The following is an 18,820-nucleotide window of genomic DNA, read 5'->3' as shown; positions in this document are numbered from 1 at the left end:
CTGGGTTTTCGGGTCCTGGAGACACCGTACCCTGTCCATCCCACCTCTAGTCTATCTTTCAAACACCCTGGGATCCCCTCCATTGAGCCCTAATACAAATTCCACAATGCGTCTTCCGTCTATTTCCTCGCTCCTCTGCTTCACGGGCCTAGTCGCCCTACCCGCGGCTGCCTACATCGACCCGAATCTCAAAAGCATTCCCGTATGTGCTCAATGTTGACTCCGTTTCAAACCGAGGTACTGACTTTGGACGTCTGTTAGCTTCGCACCCACAGCCTCGCTCCGGTATGATTATATTCTGAGCCCAGCTTGTCTGTCTGAAAAGTCCGAAAACAAGCTGTGCATAGCTCGCTCCCCGAGGAGGCATATCAGTATTAACCGCCATTCACAGCCATACCTCGATTCGGATTTCCAAAGCCGCTGGTTCGACTTCGGAGGAGATACAGTAATCCGCGCTGACAAGTAATGATACTCCGGACCTTCAGGTGGAATTTATCTCATCAGTGCTGACTTTTGTCTTTGTGTTCAGATATGTCCGCCTCACGGCCGACCGGCCATCGCAGCAAGGATGGATCTCTTCCCGCGTGCCTCTGACCGCAACCAATTGGCAGGTAAATAAACGGTCTCCGCGAAACCAAAGTGTTCGCCAAAAGCTCACGTATATCCCCCGCTAGATCGAACTGGAGTTCGAGATCCATGGCTCCGGCAACTTGCATGGTGATGGATTTGCGCTCTGGCTCACTAAGGAACGTGCCACGCAGGGCCCTGTCTTCGGGTCTACCGACAAATTCGAGGGTCTTGGTATCTTCTTCGACACCTATAAGAACAACCGTCCTGGTGTATCGTTCCCCTACGTCATGGCCATGATGGGTGATGGACAGACCACCTACGACCAGGCGCATGATGGCAAGGCGAATGAGCTTGCCGGTTGCTCTGTAAGTGAACTTTATTTCTCACCTGTTTCAGATATGTCTCTAACTGTCCACAGGCTCGTGGTCTTCGCAGCGCCCCCGTTCCCACCAAAGCCCGCCTTACCTACTTCCAGGACAAGTCCCTGTCTCTGGAGCTGCAGTACAAGAGTGAAGACACATGGACCGAATGCTTTAATCTCTCCGCTGAGGATTCTAACATCGCCATCCCCTCCGTCGCATACTTGGGTCTCTCCGCCGAGACCGGCGAGCTGAGCGACAACCACGATATCATCTCTCTCAAGGCCGAGAACCTATACTCCCTTAACCGTAGCAATGCCAACAAAGGCAAGACCACGGAAGGCAAGTCCAAGGGCCGTGGTAACCCATCCTCCAAGCCTATCAAGGAGCCCAAGGAGAAGAGTAGCTGGACTTGGTTCCTCTTCAAGATCGTATTGTTCTTCGCCGTTATTGTCGGTGGTTACTTTGCCTGGACGGTCTACCGGACCAAAGCCCGGTCATCGCGGTTCTAAATTTACGTTGTATGGATATTTGGCAAAGCACAGATCTTTAACCTTTCTTCTGTGTGATTCAAGTTGATCTCTGGGGTTGCCCAGTTTCTGTCTGATGAAAGGGATCTTGCATACATAGCCCCTTTGAAGCTCTTTTTACTCTGATCTACGTTCCACATATCAGCTCTTGTTTATTTTTTTCTCTTCGTCTTTGAGATAAATTAAAGTCATGATCATTCAAAATATGCAGCCATATGCAGTCATATGCAGCATAATGCTCAGGGTATCGATAGTAAAACAAATAACAAACCAAGACACCGCCCAATGTAGACTCTCACCCCATCCCATCACTTCTGTCGCTCTCTCTCCTCATTCCACATGCGATCCACAATCTGGAAGACCTCGGTAACGCTGCGCATGACAACATCGTCGATTCCCAATGCGCCATAGCGATGCTGGATCTTATCAGGATGCCAGCGAATACGCTCGGCCTTCAGCGTACCGAGCAACTCGGCCGGCGCCGGGGCATGACGCATGAACTCTTCAACAGCTTGCGGCTGAATATCAGCCCTCTTCCCAGAGCGAACAGGCCAGAAGAGCAGATTGCGTAATGGCTTGGGAGCAGATCCCTCCGCAGCCTTCCCAATATTCTCCCAGCTCTTCAGATAAGCCGCCCAGGGCGCACTCCAGCCAACCTTAGCTCGTTTGCGCTCCGCCCCTCGCCGCAAACTGTCATCCATAGCGCGTTCGAATTCCTCCCGCCCATACTGCGCATTCCTCTGAGCCTCTTCCTTCCTTTTCTGCTGCCGTTCAGCTCGTAGACGTTCCTGCTCTGCCTGCATGCCTTCTCGCGTCCGTTCCCACATTCGCTGACGCACGTAATTTACATATTCCTCCTCCGTCATCTGCTCGAGTTCACCTTCCGGACCCCGCTGTACATCCGGTACACGGTAGTTGTGGATGGGTTGCCCGTAGACTGATTCCCAGTACGCAGCACCTTCGTCATCTCCAAGCGCGTCGAACAGAGATTCACGGAAGGTGTCTCTAGTGGAACCGAAAGAGTCTTCATATGTGGGCTCCGGTTGCTTCTCCTCGCGATGTCGCCGCTTAGAGGGTTCACTGTCACGCGTGCGCGATCGGTGACGGTGGGTACGCTTGCGATGGGGACGACTGCCATCTTTAAACCGGAATGCACGGCTGCGACTTGAGTGTCCGTGCTCTTTATGAGAGGGGTTGTGTGAGTGAGATTCTGTGGGCTCGGTGGGTTCGTTGGCTCGAGAATGCTCTGATGCTCCAGGCGGCTCGGCTGGGGTGGGTGTTGAGGTCATTGTGAAGGGGGGGGAGGGAAACTCAAACAGTAGAGCAGCTCCAATTAGCAGATCTCATTGTGTAAGTAGTTGATAGCCAAGTTGGTGAGAGTGAAAGAGAGCAATACAATATCAAAAAGATAAATGAGCTAATCTGGGAAGCACGGAGATAAGGTGTCTTAGTCATCTTATCTCCACACCCGCGATGTTGTGCCAGATTTATGAGAATGCGGTGGCAAAAGCCATAAGTCTTCGAAAGAAATCATACTCATCTTTACCATCTTTGACCAACTTTTTCCTTAAGAGAGACAGTGTCATCCCTAGGAATCAACAGGATATTTTGGAGGATCTGAGGCCATAAGGTGAGTGAGTCAAAATCCGGACTCTCAAGCTCCAGGCATCTATAGGAGACTGAAAGAAATCTGGAAGACATCTGAAAGGATATCACGAAGACGTTTTTTTTAAAAAAAAAAAAGAGTTGAAAGGACATATAAAAAGGCATAAATATAACTTAGGGATATAGCTCCTAGATGACCATCGAGTGTTCATCTTCATCCGATGGACCAGCTTGAATAATCGCTGAATTGAGCAAGGTCAAAGTTACATACCTTGCCAAATACAGACTCATCCCTTTCTATCCCTAGACCGTCGGTGAAGAATCACTAAGTAATCTAACGTATGAATAGGTCAGGACCTCTATAATCTAGATCTAGTGTAAAAACCCTCGACATGACCAAATAGGAGACCCATAAACACTCAATATCTTCCACTTTCTATTAGTATATTATCCGTCACATCACACAAGAATGCTGTTTCTCATAATCCCTGTGGATCCTGTCTTTCTAACAAATTCACGTGCCGGCCTTGGCTCAGCGGTAACGCTTATAGGAACATCAGCCAGTTTCCAAGCGCTATCTTTGATTGGGATAGTGGCCGCCCCATTCTGGTGAGGATATAGGTCAGATACAGCAGAAGATGAATGGAGAGCAACTGGCAGAGGTGCTTGATGTGACTCGAGTGTCGCTCTTATCTCCTGTTTTATCTTTTTGCACAAGCCATTTAGCCCTTGTCTTATGCTTTCGATATTGTCCGGGTGAATGGCCTATTGAGGATGGCATTTTCCGTGTTGGCCATGGGAGCGGAATTTTATAGCTCTGGTTATGAATCCAAATATGCAGACTACAACCATATATATCCATATACGGTACGTACGTATGTGTTGTATATATAAAGCCGATTTTGAACTGTTAATCGTCCAGCGTGCGACGATAATGAGATTGGGGGATGGGAACAGACCGATGACGGACCGGGGAGATCAATATTAGAATACGTCGATGGTCACAGATAAAGGTACGACCACCTCCCAAGGGACTCATGGTGACATTTTGGAAGTGTTTTGGTGGACCCCGGGACTACTAGCAGGCAGCGCAGCAGCTCGTTTCGTCAACCTTAACATGAGTTTCTATAGTACATGCCTAGTAGTAACTTATTAAGCTACATGGCTTGAATTCTTGAGCAACAGCAGCAACCACCTCATCAAAGTGCTTGTGAAAATCAGCATCATCTCTGGTCGGCTTCCATCCCAGCTTTCTGCCCAAATCTGCGCGTGATCTTGCACTTTTATCATGTCAGCAACCAATCAAACCTTGGAGATTCAAAGACAGAACTTACTTGCTGGCCAACATAATCTCCACAAGATCTTCACTGCCTCCAGCGATCGGGGCCGCCTCTGTGAGGTCAATCTTTCTGACCTCCTTGGTGAAGCACAAGCTTCGAACGAAACAGGCATCTGCAATTCCACGAGATACATCCAGCCAGGTATGTTCTCCCGTCTCGGCAAAGAAAACGCCTTTCCGTCCAGATGGGAGATCCTGGCGGTTAGCTACGATGCCTTCAAGAATCAAGGTATACAATGGGGCGAGATCAAGAATGTGGACGTGGTTCCAGATTCCATCCCCATTGCCGATTACAATTGCCTGTTTTCTCTTGATAGCCTCGCGTGCGAGGATGGGGACCTGTTGGGATATTGTGGCGACAGGACCATTGCCTTTGCCATAGATAGTTGGCGGAACAACAACGTAAGTTGGAATGTCCAGTTTCTGTCCGGTTTCAAGAACAAAATCGGTGGTACGTTGACCGTATGGACCCCGGCTCTTCTCGTACTCATAGATATCATCAGTTGCATCGGAGTAGACGCGAAGGTCAACCTTCTTTCCAGAAATGGGCTGATCGCCGAGAAGCGAGGTTCCAGATGTATGAATGTAGTGAACTGCACGTCCAGTATGCTGCTTTCTCTCCGCGAGCCCCTGGATAATGGCGGAAGCTGACTTGTCATGACTAGCCGATGCCGCATTGATGACGATGTCATATTCACTCGCAACCTTCTTGATGGTGCCCAGGTCATCTAAGCCCTTGAATAAGATAGGTTCGACGGCTCGGGCCTTGAGATTTGACACATGCTCTTCGTTGCGAACAAGTGCAGAGATGGAATACTTTGATGCATTCTTCGAATTCTGCAGGTCCGTAAGAATGCTTCCGCCGCTATGATAGTATCAGTAGCTTGAACTAAACCGTCCATGAGATTATGGTTACATATAGCCCGTAGTTCCAAGGATCAGGATCTTTGTTTGAGACATTGCAAACGGGATGGATGTTTGAATAACCGAGTGACTTTATTGAAAGTCGAAAGAGGACTTCTTCCGTTGAGTACTTGGTAAATACTAGTCCCGACGGCTCATCTTGCGTAGAGCCAGAGCACTAAGGTTTAGGTATATTACTCTGCTTATAAATCCAACGTGATTCATAATCCAGCTTCAACCTGGGAAGGTCCCGAGGTGCCGTGAAGTTAATAATGCCGGGCCCCGGGATAACTACGTAGAGGGATTTGTCAGCAATTCTGCGTCAGTCTCAGTAGCGCTGTCTGCGGGTATTTGCTAGGTGCTCGGTGTTGTGCATATCTTCACACTCTTCTTCAACTGTTCTCTCCCTTGAGAATATCTAGGGCCATCGAGCAACACGTGACCCGTACCTGCCAAGCAGAATACCCCACAGTGACCCACAGTGGAAGCTAGTCCTAATTGGGGATCGGACCCTGGCACCTGCCTATACTATATTCTCACTCTCGGCTGGTGTCTGTTCCAAGTCTCGCAATGGAACCTGCGCAGGTCCAGTTGGCTCATCCATTACCGTCTCTAAGTTTCAATTTCGGCACCTCCGACCCATCGATACACAGCGAGCGCGTCTCCCTGGAGTATATGCACCAGTGGAATTCATTTGTTCAAGATGCCTTTGGCCGTTTTCAACGAGCAAATATCACGCACCAGGTTGATATCCATGACGAAAATGAGCTGTACATAGTCATGAATGAATTAGGCCTTTCTGGCAGGTTTGTGCGAAACCTATGTGACCCTGTGATGAGGGCACTTGAGCCATTGTCAAGCATGTCTTCCATGAGATTTGCCGACATCCAAGCTATCACCCATATGACCAACATCATTCCAAATGTTTCCTTGGGCCCCGTTAACACTGAGCGCACACCCGATAATGTTTATCTGGTTGGTGAACTCAAGACACCGTGGACATTTCCTTAGGCGTATATGAGACTGGGTCGATCGAGTACCTCCCACCTTCTTGAGCCACTTATTGATATCCCTCACTCGTCGCTTTTATTATTATGGACACTGGGCTGACCTTTTTGTCAATAAACTTTAGGCCAAGTCGTGAATTAAATGCGAATGGCGCCTCTGAAATATGGGCTTGCATCCACACACAATTCCACAGTCTTTGTCAAAGGAACCGCCGATGCTTGCTTTCTGCTTTCTTTCTGGGCTTATTAGACATATTGTCCTTAAACACTCGTTGTGCCAGCTGTTTACAGGGTTCTGTCTGATGGCCTTATCGGAGCCGCGGTACCACGAGAGCCCGTATTTTTCTGCTACGAGTATAGGTATATATATGGGTGACCCCGGGAACCAAGAACAGTTGATGATATATCAAATAGCTCCGAGGTCCTCCTCCGCCGTGTGTCTCAAATCGTCTCCGTGGGAATGAACCTCGGCCGCCTCAGCCGCCTCAACCGCCGCAGCTACCCTTAGCCTCAATTGGGCAAACAATCACTCTGACTAGCGTCATATTAGACTACGGCCAAGGTACCCCTATGGTTATCAATTGTGTCCAACAGCTATCAGATCCCAACGTCCATGACAAGGCAGTTTGGCTGGCCGATCTGAATGGCACGCCTGTTATCATCAAGTGTTGGAAGGTTGATCTGGAAGAACTGTGAGCTACGGTACACTCTTTGTTGGGCTTGGCTAAGTATTCATATATAGATTTGATTCCGAAGCAGTAATTTACGAGAGAATTTGGACACAACGACCGTCCGGAGCCCATGTTTTTGCCAACTGGATATCGCGAGGCAGAGTCATATGTTCAAGTGTCTTTCCATCTGGATACGCACTCGTTCTTGAGTATAGGGACGGGGCACGTCTCTCTCATATCTGGCATACACTCAATGAACTCGAACGTGCACACATCAAGACCCAGTCACTAAACGGAATTAACGCCCTTCGCCAAATCGCAGTACGACTCAGTGACGCAGGAATGCATAACATGCTTTACAACAGACAGAGTCGGATAGTTACTCTGCTGGATATTGAGGTTGCGGTGGAAATTCAGCCTAACGCTCATATTCCCACTTCTCACGAAATGGGGGCAATCTTCGGTTCAAACGCTATGTTAGGGCATGAGTATGCAATTCCCACGGATGAAGATGAAGACTCAATGGCCGTCCAAAAGCTCTATCCTATTTCTATATTTTAATAACACAAATTCGATAGTTTTACGATGTCTGCTGCCTAGGTGGAAATGATATGACCAAAACTTGGGCAGTATGGAGGGGACACATATTAGGAGTGCAAAGGTCAACACAGCCTCTGGATGTAGTTCAATAATTCGTTTGATTTGAGATGATACAAGGGGACTAAAAGTGATGTACGCCATCCCGAACTCCAAGCTCTCCCCCAAACGCAATTCCATGTATAAAACAGCAGACAATCAAATGCGATAATGTGCCATATTCTTCTTGATCTCGTCTACAATCTCCACAGCCTCATTGGTACTCCTTGCCTCAAAGTCATAGCGCTTCTGCTCTGTGGCATCATTGCCACGCACGATCATCACCCGGAAGCTCTTGGGGTGTCGTCGGCTGACCTTGGATCCGATCACGTCGCTGAAGCTGATCGAACGGGTCTTACCACCAGACGCTGTTTTGCCCGTGTCACCGGGCACGATATGCATATAATCGTTTTCAAACGTGAGGATGCGATGGTTGGATGCCGTGAAAGACATGGGTTGTTTGCGGAACACATGGTAGCGGCGGTAATACCCGCCCAGGTGGTCTTGTTTCTGGGAAGATGAGGGTAACATGCGCTGGGCGCCCTTCTTGGCCTCCTTTTTGCTCTTCTTGGAGGTGGTTGGGTCGGCGGTTTCCACCATCAATGGCGCGTTTGGTGATGAGCTGCCTGGTGAGGTTCCGAGTGCGAGGGGTCCTCCGCCGAAGCGACGACGCACTAGGTCGAGGTCTGTGATGCTGCCCAGTGCCTCCACGGTGCGGTCAAGTGGTGCAATCGTGTTCGATCCCATCACCTTTAAGAGGTAGTTGCCCTTATCCTGGCCCCATCGTTTACATACAGAGTCCAGAATCTCGGCTATATAGCTGTCGGTAGATGTGTTGATGGTCATGACATGTGCGGAAGCCTCCACGTTAATGAAGCGAATCTTCAATGTCTTGGAAACACCAAGACGGGGAGTGGCATGTGAGATAGGTACCACGGGGCGGTCAGCGGGAGTAAGAGTGCTGTGGTTGAGCGCAGACGAGAATGGCTGGCCTAGAATAGGGTTTGCTCGGGCTGGTGTGGTCTGAGGAGTATTCTTCTGTGTAGCGGGCATAGTCCCTGGTGCTGCAAGATTCGCCGGCTGATCTGCCTCTTCCGAACCAACGCTTGAACTAAACTGTGGATAGAGCCGTTCATTCTCCTCAAACTCCGAATTTGATGCTTCAACCAGTGCGAATTCATCGTATGGTTTGCCCCTTGACCGTCCTCGGGACTTGGCAGATTGGTTATTGTTTGACGTGAAATCCGTCATAGGGAGTGTCCGCCCAAGCGCTGGGAAGTCATATTCGACTTCGCCATCATCAACCATCCGTAGCGTCCATCGGTTCACGGTCAAATTTGCGCGATCAATTGGTGGGCCGCGGGCGTCCGCCTGGTATTTCCACAGAGCAAGACCAATCGTCTCAGCAACAGTCACTTGTGCGGGTTGTTCTGCAAGCTTAGACTCGCGTGTAAGTGGCAGATCCAGCGGGTCTTCAGGGTCGCTTGAAAAGGGAACGTAGATCTTCAAATACAACGGGTCCTCTTGGCCTCGCCCAGAGAGCACCACGAATTTATCCACCGGATTGCTTGGTGCTCGCTTCCGGGACGTAAGCTGGCTGGTCAATAAGCTGACCGGCTGTATCATGCTAATCGGCCGTGGCGGGGGAAGATCTTGCAATGTAGGAGCCGGAGTGCGATGCTTGCGCGGTGAATTATTCTGCGGCCCTGTGCCAGAAGGTAACTTGTTCATCATAGCCATGGGCGAGGACAAATTCAAACCGCTCGTTACGCCTGCCAGCAGCAAGGAGCCAGATCCAGCTGTATTGTCAAAGTCTGAGGAAATTGCAGACCCAACAGACTCGGCACCGGAGTCCTCGTCCTCGTCCACCTCGTGGAGTTCTCCAAGGGCCAGGCTCTCTGCACCGCGACTGCCAGTTCGCTCACGCCGTCTGCGCGGATACTCGACGACCTGATCACTCGTGGAGAATTGAACCTGTCCTTGTTTGTAGCCTCTATGGTCGGTTTCGTTATCCGTCGATAGATCACTGCTAGTGGTTGTATCTCGGCGGGGTCGTGGTTTTACTTGGCGATATTGACTTGCAAGGTTTTGTGTTGATGCAGATGTGACCATCACTTCTGGCCGTTCCCTCTGGTCTCCAGAACGCATCGGAGAGGAGTCAGCTCGATCTCGGCGGATGGGCATCTTGTCGAATTTGATCTGATCGACAGCACTGTTCTTTGTCAGATAGGGAAGTATGATACCACACAATAATTCACCAACCTGCCCACGGTGTCCCCATCCTCGTCGCTGTCATCACTCAGATCACTGCTATCGTCGTCCTCTGCTTCAACTTGTCTCTGGACGTCTTGCTGTCTTTCCCGTCGCGTTTTCTTCTTTCCGCCGCGTGCATGGTTCCGCCGCGCTGCGGCCATGTCCATGTGGCTCTTACTACCGGTCACCATGCCACCATCATCCTCGCCGTCTTCCAGGCCGAGGCCTTGCAATTCGTGGCGTTGGGGTTTTGCATTCCGTTCTGCTAGCCTGTAATATTCGGATGAAACGTTCGCCGTGGTTGGAATCGGTGGGGAGTAAGTGCGCTTCAGGTGAGAGGAGCTGTGGGTGTTGGGGTACGCGGCGGCGGTTGACCAGCCCGCCGCGCGGAAACCAGGCGTATTCAGGACGGAGTCATTGACGTTGATAAGTCGGTCTCCGATTCCATCTTTGATTGTCGAGAGATATGAGGAGCGTAATTGCCAGATCGTAAAGCTATACTCGGATTAGTCCTTGGAACCCTTTCCGCGGGGAGTTGAGGGGGATCGGTCTGTGATTCCGGACACGACTTACTCTTCATTGTGCAGAAGAGACATCTTCTCGGCTCTCACAAGGACATGTAGTAACCCAGGGTTGTGCTGCGCAGTAGCGACCGAGGTCTGGATAATCACAGCTCCAACTAAAAGCGCATGCTCGGGGGAATAAAGGGAAATACCCGGATGAAAACGAATGAGACTAGCTCAAACAGGACCAGCCTGGAAAAACAGATCAAAAAGACAAAGATATCAAGGAGAGAAAGTAGAGAAAGGAGGGTGGTACCAGTAAGAGAGGGAAGTGTTCTCCGTCGATCATTTCCCCGCCAAGGGGGTGATCTCACAGTACACTTGGCAAATCATTTATTGCTAGGCTATGCTCTCTGGAATGAAAAATTTAGAATATAATATTTTACTATACGCAACTACTTCGCATCTGATGGCACATGTCAGGTTATACAAAAGTCGTGTTCACAAATTAAGCCTCTTATTACTTTCTGTCATTTACCTGTAGAACTGAGAAGGGGACAAGATATCCTCAAAGACATACACTGTCACAGGGAACAGTGCCAGAGGGAAAGTCCCAACACACGTCAAGACACACCAAGATTGTAAACAATTAAATGGTGTGCTGAAGAGATATCAGATTGAAATGCGCTACCATTAAAAACACATGCTTAACCAAAGGATAATATGTTACAGAAATAATCTCTCAAGCCTTGGCCTTGGCTCTACTCTTACGAGCCTTCTTCGGCTTTTCCTCATCATCACCATCATCATCGGCCTTCTTCGTCTTCTTACTCTTGGCCGGCGCCTTCTTTTTCTTAGGCAAGCTTACATACTTGTCCTTCTTCAGATCAAGTACTTCCTCGTCCTCATTCTTGACATCCTCCACAACTTCCTCTCCGTCCGATGCTTCAATGGCATCCTCAATATCAGGAATCTCCTTCTTTCCCTTAGGTGCAATGACATTGCTGGCCTTCATGAATGGCATGGGATGCGAGCGCGAATTGTACAGACGTGTGAAGGTGGCTTTGGTCTGTGTCTCAAGTTTGATCTTAGACTCGTCCATTGGGCCGAGTCCTAATTCAACCATGGAATCGAAGTCCTCACGGGTGAGATAGTATGAATCCATGAGATCAATGACCGAGTCCACACAGTCTTTGCCTTCGTCCATCATTCGGCGTATTATCTTCTCCTGGAGCAAAGGCATGTACTGCTGACGGATCTCGTCGCGGTTACCTGTAGTACGAAGACGCATGTGGCCCTGTAATTCCTTGACGTATCGGGATAGTTTGCCTAAAGAAGAAATCAGTTAAAGAGTGTATACAGACAATTGGCGAATAATCAAAACATACCATGTTTGCTGTTGTTGCCCAGCCAGCTAGTAAATGCAGGCCGCTCTTGCATGTTTCCGTACTGGAAGCTGGCTGGCCGCACAAAACTGAAAATCGCATGAGTGGGCATAAGACTCCACTGCTGCTGGGTGCCGTGGATCATGCGGTCGACGAGATCACCATCGCTGATACTCGAGGCGGCATTGTCCAGCAACTCAAGTGACTTTAGTCGCTGTTCCTTGCCTTGATACTTGCCGGCAAGAGCAGGTTTAGTCCTGAGGTAGTTCTCCTGGAGCATCAGGTAGCTGAACTCGTGGTCGTTGAAATAAAGCTCAACCTTATCGTTCAGGGTAGCAGTGGAACTTGGGGAAAACATCTGGGCGCTGAGAATTTTGCTGACAATATCCCATGGCTTGAGGATAAGATGCTTCTCCCACGACTTTGACATCTGCTTGCCTTCTTCATAGTTGAGACCCTTTTGATCCAGCCTTGCGGTGGAGAGCATGTTGATGACCTGGCGAATATCGGCATGGGTTCCTTCAATGAGACCATCAAGTACAGGAGGCGGAATCTTGAGGCCTTCTCGGAAACAGATAGTGGACAGTCTTGCCCGAATTTGCTCCGCCGTCGGGCGTCTGAATGGCACGTCATAGGTTATGAAGTCGAAAGGTTTCATCTTGGGAAGCTTGCGCTCATTGCAGATAAGGATGATTGGGATCTTGCTCTTTTTGACAATGGCTGCGACAGCTCCCACGCCTCCACGATCACCAGCAGACATACCATCAACCTCGTCCATGATGAGTACGAGCTTCTTCTTTCCACTCTCCACCTGCTTGCCTTGTCCAGCAAAGTATCCTTGCAATGATGTTGTGTCAAGCACACCCAGGGTAGAACTCTCTACAAGTTTCTTACTTCTGGTGTCACTGGCGTTGGTCTCCACGATATCGTATCCTTCCAGCTTTGCCACGAGATGGGCTGCTGTAGTTTTGCCAATTCCCGGGGGGCCGTGAATGATGACGGCACGATAGATCCCTGAGCCATCTTTACCACCCTTTTTAAAATCGGCCTGGGCATTAGCATGCCAGTTCCGCAGCCAGGTTTGAACCTTTTCCACGGCACCCTTATTACCACAGATCATACTGGTCGATGTTGGTGCATACTTCGTAGTCCAGAGATCGCTGGATGATATGACCTGTGAGCTTGGCGGAGTCTGAGACGCGTTGGCGGTCTTGGATCCTTGAGTAGTCGTGGCCGTCTTTCGTTTTTCCGCTTCTCGTTTCTTCTCTTCAGCATCGATTTCGGCCGCCATGGCACGGACCTTGGCCTCGTCGGCTTTCTGTTTCTCGGCGTACTTTTCAGCAGCTTTTCCATCACCGCCGTTGGCAGGCAGTCGTCGGATCAGTTCGAAGAGACCGTCCTCGTTGATGGTCTTGATCTTGTGCTTGGCAATGGTCTCAAGCTTCTTTGGGCCGGCATCACCTCCGAGGACCACATAGCTCGTCTTAGAACTAGGGGCTCCGACGACTTTGCCACCATACTTCTTCACCAATTGCGCACCCTCCTCGCGGCCGAGGGATTCCAGAACACCGGTGAAAACAAAAGACAAACCAGCAAGGCAGTTTTCTTCCCCAACGGGCATCTCCTTGGTCCCAGACATTACCGGGTCTCGGCTTTGTTGTGCCCCAAACTTAAATTTCTTTGGCTCTCCCTGAGGAGGCTCTGGAGCTTCAATCGTAGGAATGCTGTCGAAGATATCTTGGAGCTCTTTGCTCTCTGGTTTGTCCTCTTTAGCCTTTTTAGGGGCAGCCTTTTGTTTCTTCGCTGTTGGTGATGTCGCGGCCGTGGCCTTCGGGGCTGCCTTTTTTGTTTCCTTTTTGGGTTCTTGGTAGTCATCATTTTCGTCCTCGTCGATGAGAGCCTCGGACTTGCGTTTGCGGCCAGGTCGAGCCTTCGGGGCAGGAATCTTGGGGAGATCTTTCATGACCACATCATCGTCGTCATCGCGGGAAGATTGTTTCTTCTGTGTCCTCTTCGCAGCAGCAGCGGCTGGCCTCACCTCAAGCATTTCGAAGTCATCGTCCTCGTCGCTATCGTCCCCAGCAACATAAGCGTCTTCTCCTTTGCCGGCTTTTCCGTATTCGGTTGCAAAAATGTCATCGGCGCCGAGATTCTCGTCCTCGACGACCTTTGCGGCTTGCTTTGTTGATCCTCGAGCAGGGTTTCGTCCCTTGTTCGCAGGCTCTTCGGCAGCCTTGGGGTTTGGACTTTCGGCAACAGTATTGGCTTTATCGGGCTGAGCTTTCTCGGTCGTTTTGGCAGGTCGGGTCTTCTTCTTGCTGGAGGCAAAATAGTCCGAGGAAGTTGTAGGTTCTTCTTTCGGCTCTTCGGGCTTTCTGCAAAGAAAGTTCATCAGTTAAATTATATGAGACATTTCAATCCAGCGATGGACATACGGTTGACTCTTGGGCTTCACTTTAGTAGCGGGCGCTTTGACAGGTGCTAAATCATCTTCATCATCACTGTCATCCACAACTTTCCTGCTGCCTGTTGTCGTGTTAGACTGGCCGTATGAGAGTAGGGATTATGGAGAGCATACGTCTCTTTCTTGTGGCGGAGGAGTCCTGCATTGTGGAATTCGAGGTCAGAATATGAACTCCAGTCATTCAACGGGGGCCTGACCACATATAAAGTGACCAGGACCTCCTCTCATGAGCAAGGCACCAGCTTACCTCTTTTTTGGCCGCGGGCTTCGCGGGGGCTTCGCTGGAGCTTTGACTTGGCTTACCGCCAAAGAAATTACGGATATCCATAGCGAGACTCGATCCGTCACACGAGCTTCGGCACAGAACAGGATACAGTTTACCAATCGAGCTCTTGCCGCAGCGGTTGGTAGATCGCGAACGACGCGCTACAGTCCCGGGGAGACGTGACTGGCTGACGTAAGGCAGCACTTTCCTCTCTTTTAGGACTAGCGCATATAAGCTAGGTACAGCTGTTGAGACTACAAGAATCACGAGAGGATACTCCGTACTCAGTACATAACTTGCCAAGCTCCTCAGATACATGTAATACATATAGGGCAGGACGAGTCACCATCTATCTACAAAACCTTGGGCAAGAGCAAGAGGGTTACCAGCCAGAGAGCATACTATGAATGTACTACATATAGCTTCAATAATTAGGTCCCACAGCACAGACTTACTCTTTTTATACAATTGATGCATCTTATATCAATCAGATGCTGTTTAGACTACTGTGGAATGAAAGATGCTGCACTGAAATCGACGCCTGATTTACAAGGCATTAACAAGCAAGCATAAGTCATATCACGTGTATGCAACATTTCCACTTTGGGACTAGTTCCAATCATCGAAAAGTGCCGGAGTAACGAAGCCTTTCGCAACATTGGTATATCTCGCCGCCTCCCTCGTCACAATGGGTCCACAGATCAAGATGTTTGCTGGACCACTCTCCGCCTGCACGCGGCCAACCCGTACGAGCCAGTTAATTCCCAGAAAATTCATTCAGCCGAAGACTAACAGTGCGAAACAGTGTCGGGACCACTGGCCACCTTTTCTCTATCACGATGCTTCTCTACCACCTCGCCCGCTCTCGATTGGCTTACTCCGAAATTCCAAGAAAAATCTAAATCCCCCAAGGGTCGCCCTCACGTTGCTACCGGCGGATCCACCCGAGGAACAACAGTCGTGTGGGGAGATTTCGGTCTGCGCATGAAAGACCACGACCGCCGTATGCCTGCATCGGCGCTGAAGATCGCCGAAGAGACTATCAAGCGGCGACTACGAGGAATGAACTATAAGCTGTACAAGCGTGTCAGTGCCAACATTGGTGTCTACACCAAGGGTAACGAGCAGCGTATGGGTAAGGGTAAGGGTAAGTTCGACTACTGGACTGTCCGACTGCCCGTGAGCCGAATCGTCTTTGAATTGAAGGGAGATGTCCACGAGAAGGTTGCCCGTGAGGCTTTCAGATTGGCGGGCCACAAATTGCCAGGTAGGTTATTCATGTGCTACCTATGTTACTATTTTGGGTACGTAAGATGCTCATTCTCATTCATTAGGTCTCTGGGAATTCGTTCACAAGGATGACCCGCCTGTTGTGGGTATCACAAAGCTCGGAAACGGTGTCACCCTCGAGAGTCTCAAGCGCGCGCGCAGGAACCCACCCCTTGGTACCGATGACATCGCTTCCCCTCCGAAGAGCGCCTCCTCCAGCTCCGACCCCACTCAATAAACTGTCGTTTCCTCCATGATACCGTTTTCTCCTTTTTCATCGGTCATGTCCTTTGCCTTTGTCGTATTTGTCGACTAAGCCCCGACACCAGACCCAGGCCCATACCCCTGCAGTCTGCGGGCCTTAGTAGCGGCATCGTCCTCGTCATGTGTCATATCTTTTGTACATTATCATCAGCTGTTTGCGTCTCTTTAGGAGCCATCGAGGTACAGGCTCCTCCGATGGGTCCTTTGTCTTGATACTAGGAGTTTAGACAAGGAAAATATATTCAGCATTTACCTTTACCAGAGTCAGCGAATACTCCCATACCCAGCTTCTGTGCCTGAAAATCCTCATCATTACTGGATGCTGTGACATGTGTTCCTAGACTGGGGGTTTTTTCGGTTATAGTGTGTTTCTCGTGGGCTTGGAAGAGGTCAGTAATTGCTATAGCGTACCCAACTTTATCTCCCAGGTAGCAACACACCTCCCAACTGTCCAGTCTGCTTTGAGGGACTCAGTGTGAATTCACGGATAGACTCATATCTGCACCCTGTATATCAGCGAAGAGCAATTTTAAGACGTGGTCTTGATGCCGCCATACTGAGTGCTCTCTCCGCCTGGTTCCATATCAATAAGTCTGGGGTCGGACATTTCGGTACTGTTCGTGTGGGATAGTATAGCGAAGGAACAGCGATGCGAAAATACTGTAGAAGGTCCTGGTCTGATAAACATAAGAAAACTGATCCGATGTTACCAGGTGGTCCAGTTTATAAATGACCTCGGGACGGGTATGTGATGACGTATCCATATTAGAGGACAATGATAAACACAATTCGGGATTAATATCTTAATATCATTGTATCAAATCTACGTTACTCATAATCTACTCTTGCTATAATGCGGACCACAGCTTCACTGTTGTAGTGCAGACATAGTTAAGAGTTTGAGAGGTTGATGTGTGCGAAGATCTTTCCACGACCTCAAGAGATAGTACACAATGACAAGTGATTTAACGCCAGAATCATTCTCAGAAAATGCCTTAATGCGCCTGTGAAGAGTGAAAACAAATTGGATACCTGGAGATTTCGAATCGATGTGATTCTGCTTAATAGCAGACCCTCACTTCCTAGATCCCAAGTTCACTGAAACCCACCTTAGTGTACAAATCGTCATTCATCCATTGTCTTGGTTTGTTGGTAGTGAGTAATTAAAAGTCCATGCCCATCAGATAGCTAATAAATCATTAGTTATGCACCCGTTAAATTATCCAGGGCAAGCATACCTTTCATAGATGCGCATGAACTTGGCTACGAAGGCTTCGAGATGGAAGATTACTTTCTGTATCGAAATACGCGTTAGCACTTCAATTGTGGCAATGGTAATCATCGAGGACTTACGCTTCCCAGCTTAATGCGGTGCTCGTAGAAGGCAGACCACCTGATAACGTCTGGCTTCAGTGCATCGTCGACTCGTGCAACGAGCTTGAATGTCAAAGTCTGGCACCAAAAATTAGTATCAGAAGCATGTTAATTGCAAAGATGAATACACACCTTCAAAATGGTTGTCGGTGGGATGCAATGGGTCAAAAGATCATAAAGACGTGCGCGGACATGCAACAGCCGAGCCGGTGACCTTTCAGCCAGAATCTCATCAGCCGTTAGGGTAACAAGGGCCTCCCAGTCCGGAGGCGGGATGAGGGTCTTGTCCGTGACTTTTTCACTAGATTCCCAACAAGGTAAGCCTCTAAAATCCATTCGAACAAGAATCGATGTGAAAACTTACTTTTGCGCATAAATTGATTCGAACATGAGTAGCGCACGACGCAGATTACGTCCGCTCTCCTTTGCAATCCTCTTGTTAAGCACCTCAGACTCGGTCCATCCTTCTTTTTTCCCTGCAAGATGAAGCGCAGAGCAAATATCGCTTTCCGTAGGCGCGGCAACCCTGACCAGCAGGGTTCGAGACCGAATCGGTGCAATGATGTTGGAGGTGCTGTTTGCCAGGAGAACCAATCGTAGATTAGGACTGTATTTCTCCATGGTACGTCTGAGAGCTGCCTGGGCATCGCGTGTCAGATGATCAGCCTCGTTGATCACAACGACCTTGAACCGCTGCTTCGCGCCGAGATCCACCTGTTGCGTCTGCGCAACCTCTTTAAGCAATTCCTGGACGACTACTCGGTCGTAGGTTCCGACATCTGCGGGGGTAATTTCAAGATGGTATACCGATGAAACAATGTTGAATTCTAGCTTTCGGTTGCTCGTCGTTTGGAAGACTCTGGCGTCGATCTTGATCTTCTCGACACCGGGACCGTACAGTTCTTTTAGTGTCGCAATGACCCGTGTCTTCTTACCAGCGCCCGAGGGTCCATAGACTAGTAAATGGGGAAAATCTCCGCTTCGTGCCTATCAACGATACCTTGTGTTAAAATGGTGTTCATGTTCCGCAGGTCAGGGTTTCTTACCAGCGATCGCAGGCGATCAGAAAGCTCGGGGTGATACGAGAGAGCATCGAGGGTGCGTGGCCGCAGCTTGTCCACAAGAAGAGCCATTTTGAAAACTCTGTAAAATGCTGGGGTTGAGGTGCGTGTGGTTTTTCGATAGAGGATGCGGACTGGAGAACGCGTCCAGACACGCGCCTAATTAATCACTGGTCCGTGCACGCTATATCGATGGATGCAGCAAAGAGCCCCCAAGAGCTCATTTCGATCTAGACTGTACAACTATATATGGATAAATTTAATAATATGTACAAGTAGATAGTTTTCTAGGTATTTGGTAGCCTTCCGCCAAACTCCGAGGTTTATAGTACATGCAAAATTTGCCTTGAGATGAGATGAAT

At 49.3% G+C, this 18,820-nt stretch overlaps 9 protein-coding genes across 9 annotated transcripts; 3 read left to right on the top strand and 6 right to left on the bottom strand.

Moving 5' to 3' along the window:
* Nucleotides 1–106: 106 nt before the first annotated feature.
* Nucleotides 107–1,441, top strand: N7447_004842 (legume-like lectin family protein; the record flags this gene model as incomplete). The annotated part of the gene is made up of 6 exons (XM_057229104.1): nt 107–202; nt 262–285; nt 392–462; nt 530–611; nt 675–935; nt 989–1,441. 6 exons carry the CDS (start codon nt 107–109, stop codon nt 1,439–1,441), a joined length of 987 nt encoding a protein of 328 aa, XP_057084194.1.
* A 326-nt stretch (nt 1,442–1,767) lies between these two features.
* On the bottom strand, nt 1,768–2,748 carry N7447_004841 (uncharacterized protein; the record flags this gene model as incomplete). The annotated part of the gene is made up of 1 exon (XM_057229103.1): nt 1,768–2,748. The coding sequence occupies one exon, from the start codon at nt 2,746–2,748 to the stop codon at nt 1,768–1,770; it is 981 nt and encodes a 326-aa protein (XP_057084193.1).
* A 1,454-nt stretch (nt 2,749–4,202) lies between these two features.
* On the bottom strand, nt 4,203–5,363 carry N7447_004840 (uncharacterized protein; the record flags this gene model as incomplete). The annotated part of the gene is made up of 3 exons (XM_057229102.1): nt 4,203–4,344; nt 4,399–5,268; nt 5,320–5,363. The coding sequence occupies 3 exons, from the start codon at nt 5,361–5,363 to the stop codon at nt 4,203–4,205; spliced, it is 1,056 nt and encodes a 351-aa protein (XP_057084192.1).
* Nucleotides 5,364–5,876: 513 nt separating this feature from the next.
* Nucleotides 5,877–7,545, top strand: N7447_004839 (uncharacterized protein; the record flags this gene model as incomplete). The annotated part of the gene is made up of 3 exons (XM_057229101.1): nt 5,877–6,281; nt 6,728–7,005; nt 7,056–7,545. The coding sequence occupies 3 exons, from the start codon at nt 5,877–5,879 to the stop codon at nt 7,543–7,545; spliced, it is 1,173 nt and encodes a 390-aa protein (XP_057084191.1).
* Nucleotides 7,546–7,779: 234 nt separating this feature from the next.
* N7447_004838 (Sin1 family protein) lies at nt 7,780–10,469 on the bottom strand (the record flags this gene model as incomplete). Its single annotated transcript, XM_057229100.1, has 3 exons — nt 7,780–9,832; nt 9,883–10,368; nt 10,447–10,469. 3 exons carry the CDS (start codon nt 10,467–10,469, stop codon nt 7,780–7,782), a joined length of 2,562 nt encoding a protein of 853 aa, XP_057084190.1.
* A 649-nt stretch (nt 10,470–11,118) lies between these two features.
* N7447_004837 (replication factor C subunit 1) lies at nt 11,119–14,370 on the bottom strand (the record flags this gene model as incomplete). Its single annotated transcript, XM_057229099.1, has 4 exons — nt 11,119–11,705; nt 11,765–14,136; nt 14,197–14,287; nt 14,340–14,370. The coding sequence occupies 4 exons, from the start codon at nt 14,368–14,370 to the stop codon at nt 11,119–11,121; spliced, it is 3,081 nt and encodes a 1,026-aa protein (XP_057084189.1).
* An 808-nt stretch (nt 14,371–15,178) lies between these two features.
* On the top strand, nt 15,179–15,997 carry N7447_004836 (mitochondrial 54S ribosomal protein uL16m; the record flags this gene model as incomplete). Its single annotated transcript, XM_057229098.1, has 3 exons — nt 15,179–15,236; nt 15,296–15,757; nt 15,825–15,997. 3 exons carry the CDS (start codon nt 15,179–15,181, stop codon nt 15,995–15,997), a joined length of 693 nt encoding a protein of 230 aa, XP_057084188.1.
* Nucleotides 15,998–16,071: 74 nt separating this feature from the next.
* On the bottom strand, nt 16,072–16,630 carry N7447_004835 (uncharacterized protein; the record flags this gene model as incomplete). The annotated part of the gene is made up of 4 exons (XM_057229097.1): nt 16,072–16,154; nt 16,277–16,402; nt 16,464–16,522; nt 16,581–16,630. 4 exons carry the CDS (start codon nt 16,628–16,630, stop codon nt 16,072–16,074), a joined length of 318 nt encoding a protein of 105 aa, XP_057084187.1.
* Nucleotides 16,631–17,186: 556 nt separating this feature from the next.
* N7447_004834 (replication factor C subunit 5) lies at nt 17,187–18,530 on the bottom strand (the record flags this gene model as incomplete). The annotated part of the gene is made up of 6 exons (XM_057229096.1): nt 17,187–17,211; nt 17,262–17,317; nt 17,377–17,475; nt 17,530–17,698; nt 17,762–18,384; nt 18,444–18,530. 6 exons carry the CDS (start codon nt 18,528–18,530, stop codon nt 17,187–17,189), a joined length of 1,059 nt encoding a protein of 352 aa, XP_057084186.1.
* Nucleotides 18,531–18,820: the final 290 nt, after the last annotated feature.

Source organism: Penicillium robsamsonii, assembly GCF_028829455.1.
Source record: "Penicillium robsamsonii strain IBT 29466 chromosome Unknown utg000003l_segment0_segment0, whole genome shotgun sequence".
NCBI classification, from domain to species: domain Eukaryota; kingdom Fungi; phylum Ascomycota; class Eurotiomycetes; order Eurotiales; family Aspergillaceae; genus Penicillium; species Penicillium robsamsonii.
This window is presented reverse-complemented; position numbering and strand designations above follow the sequence as displayed.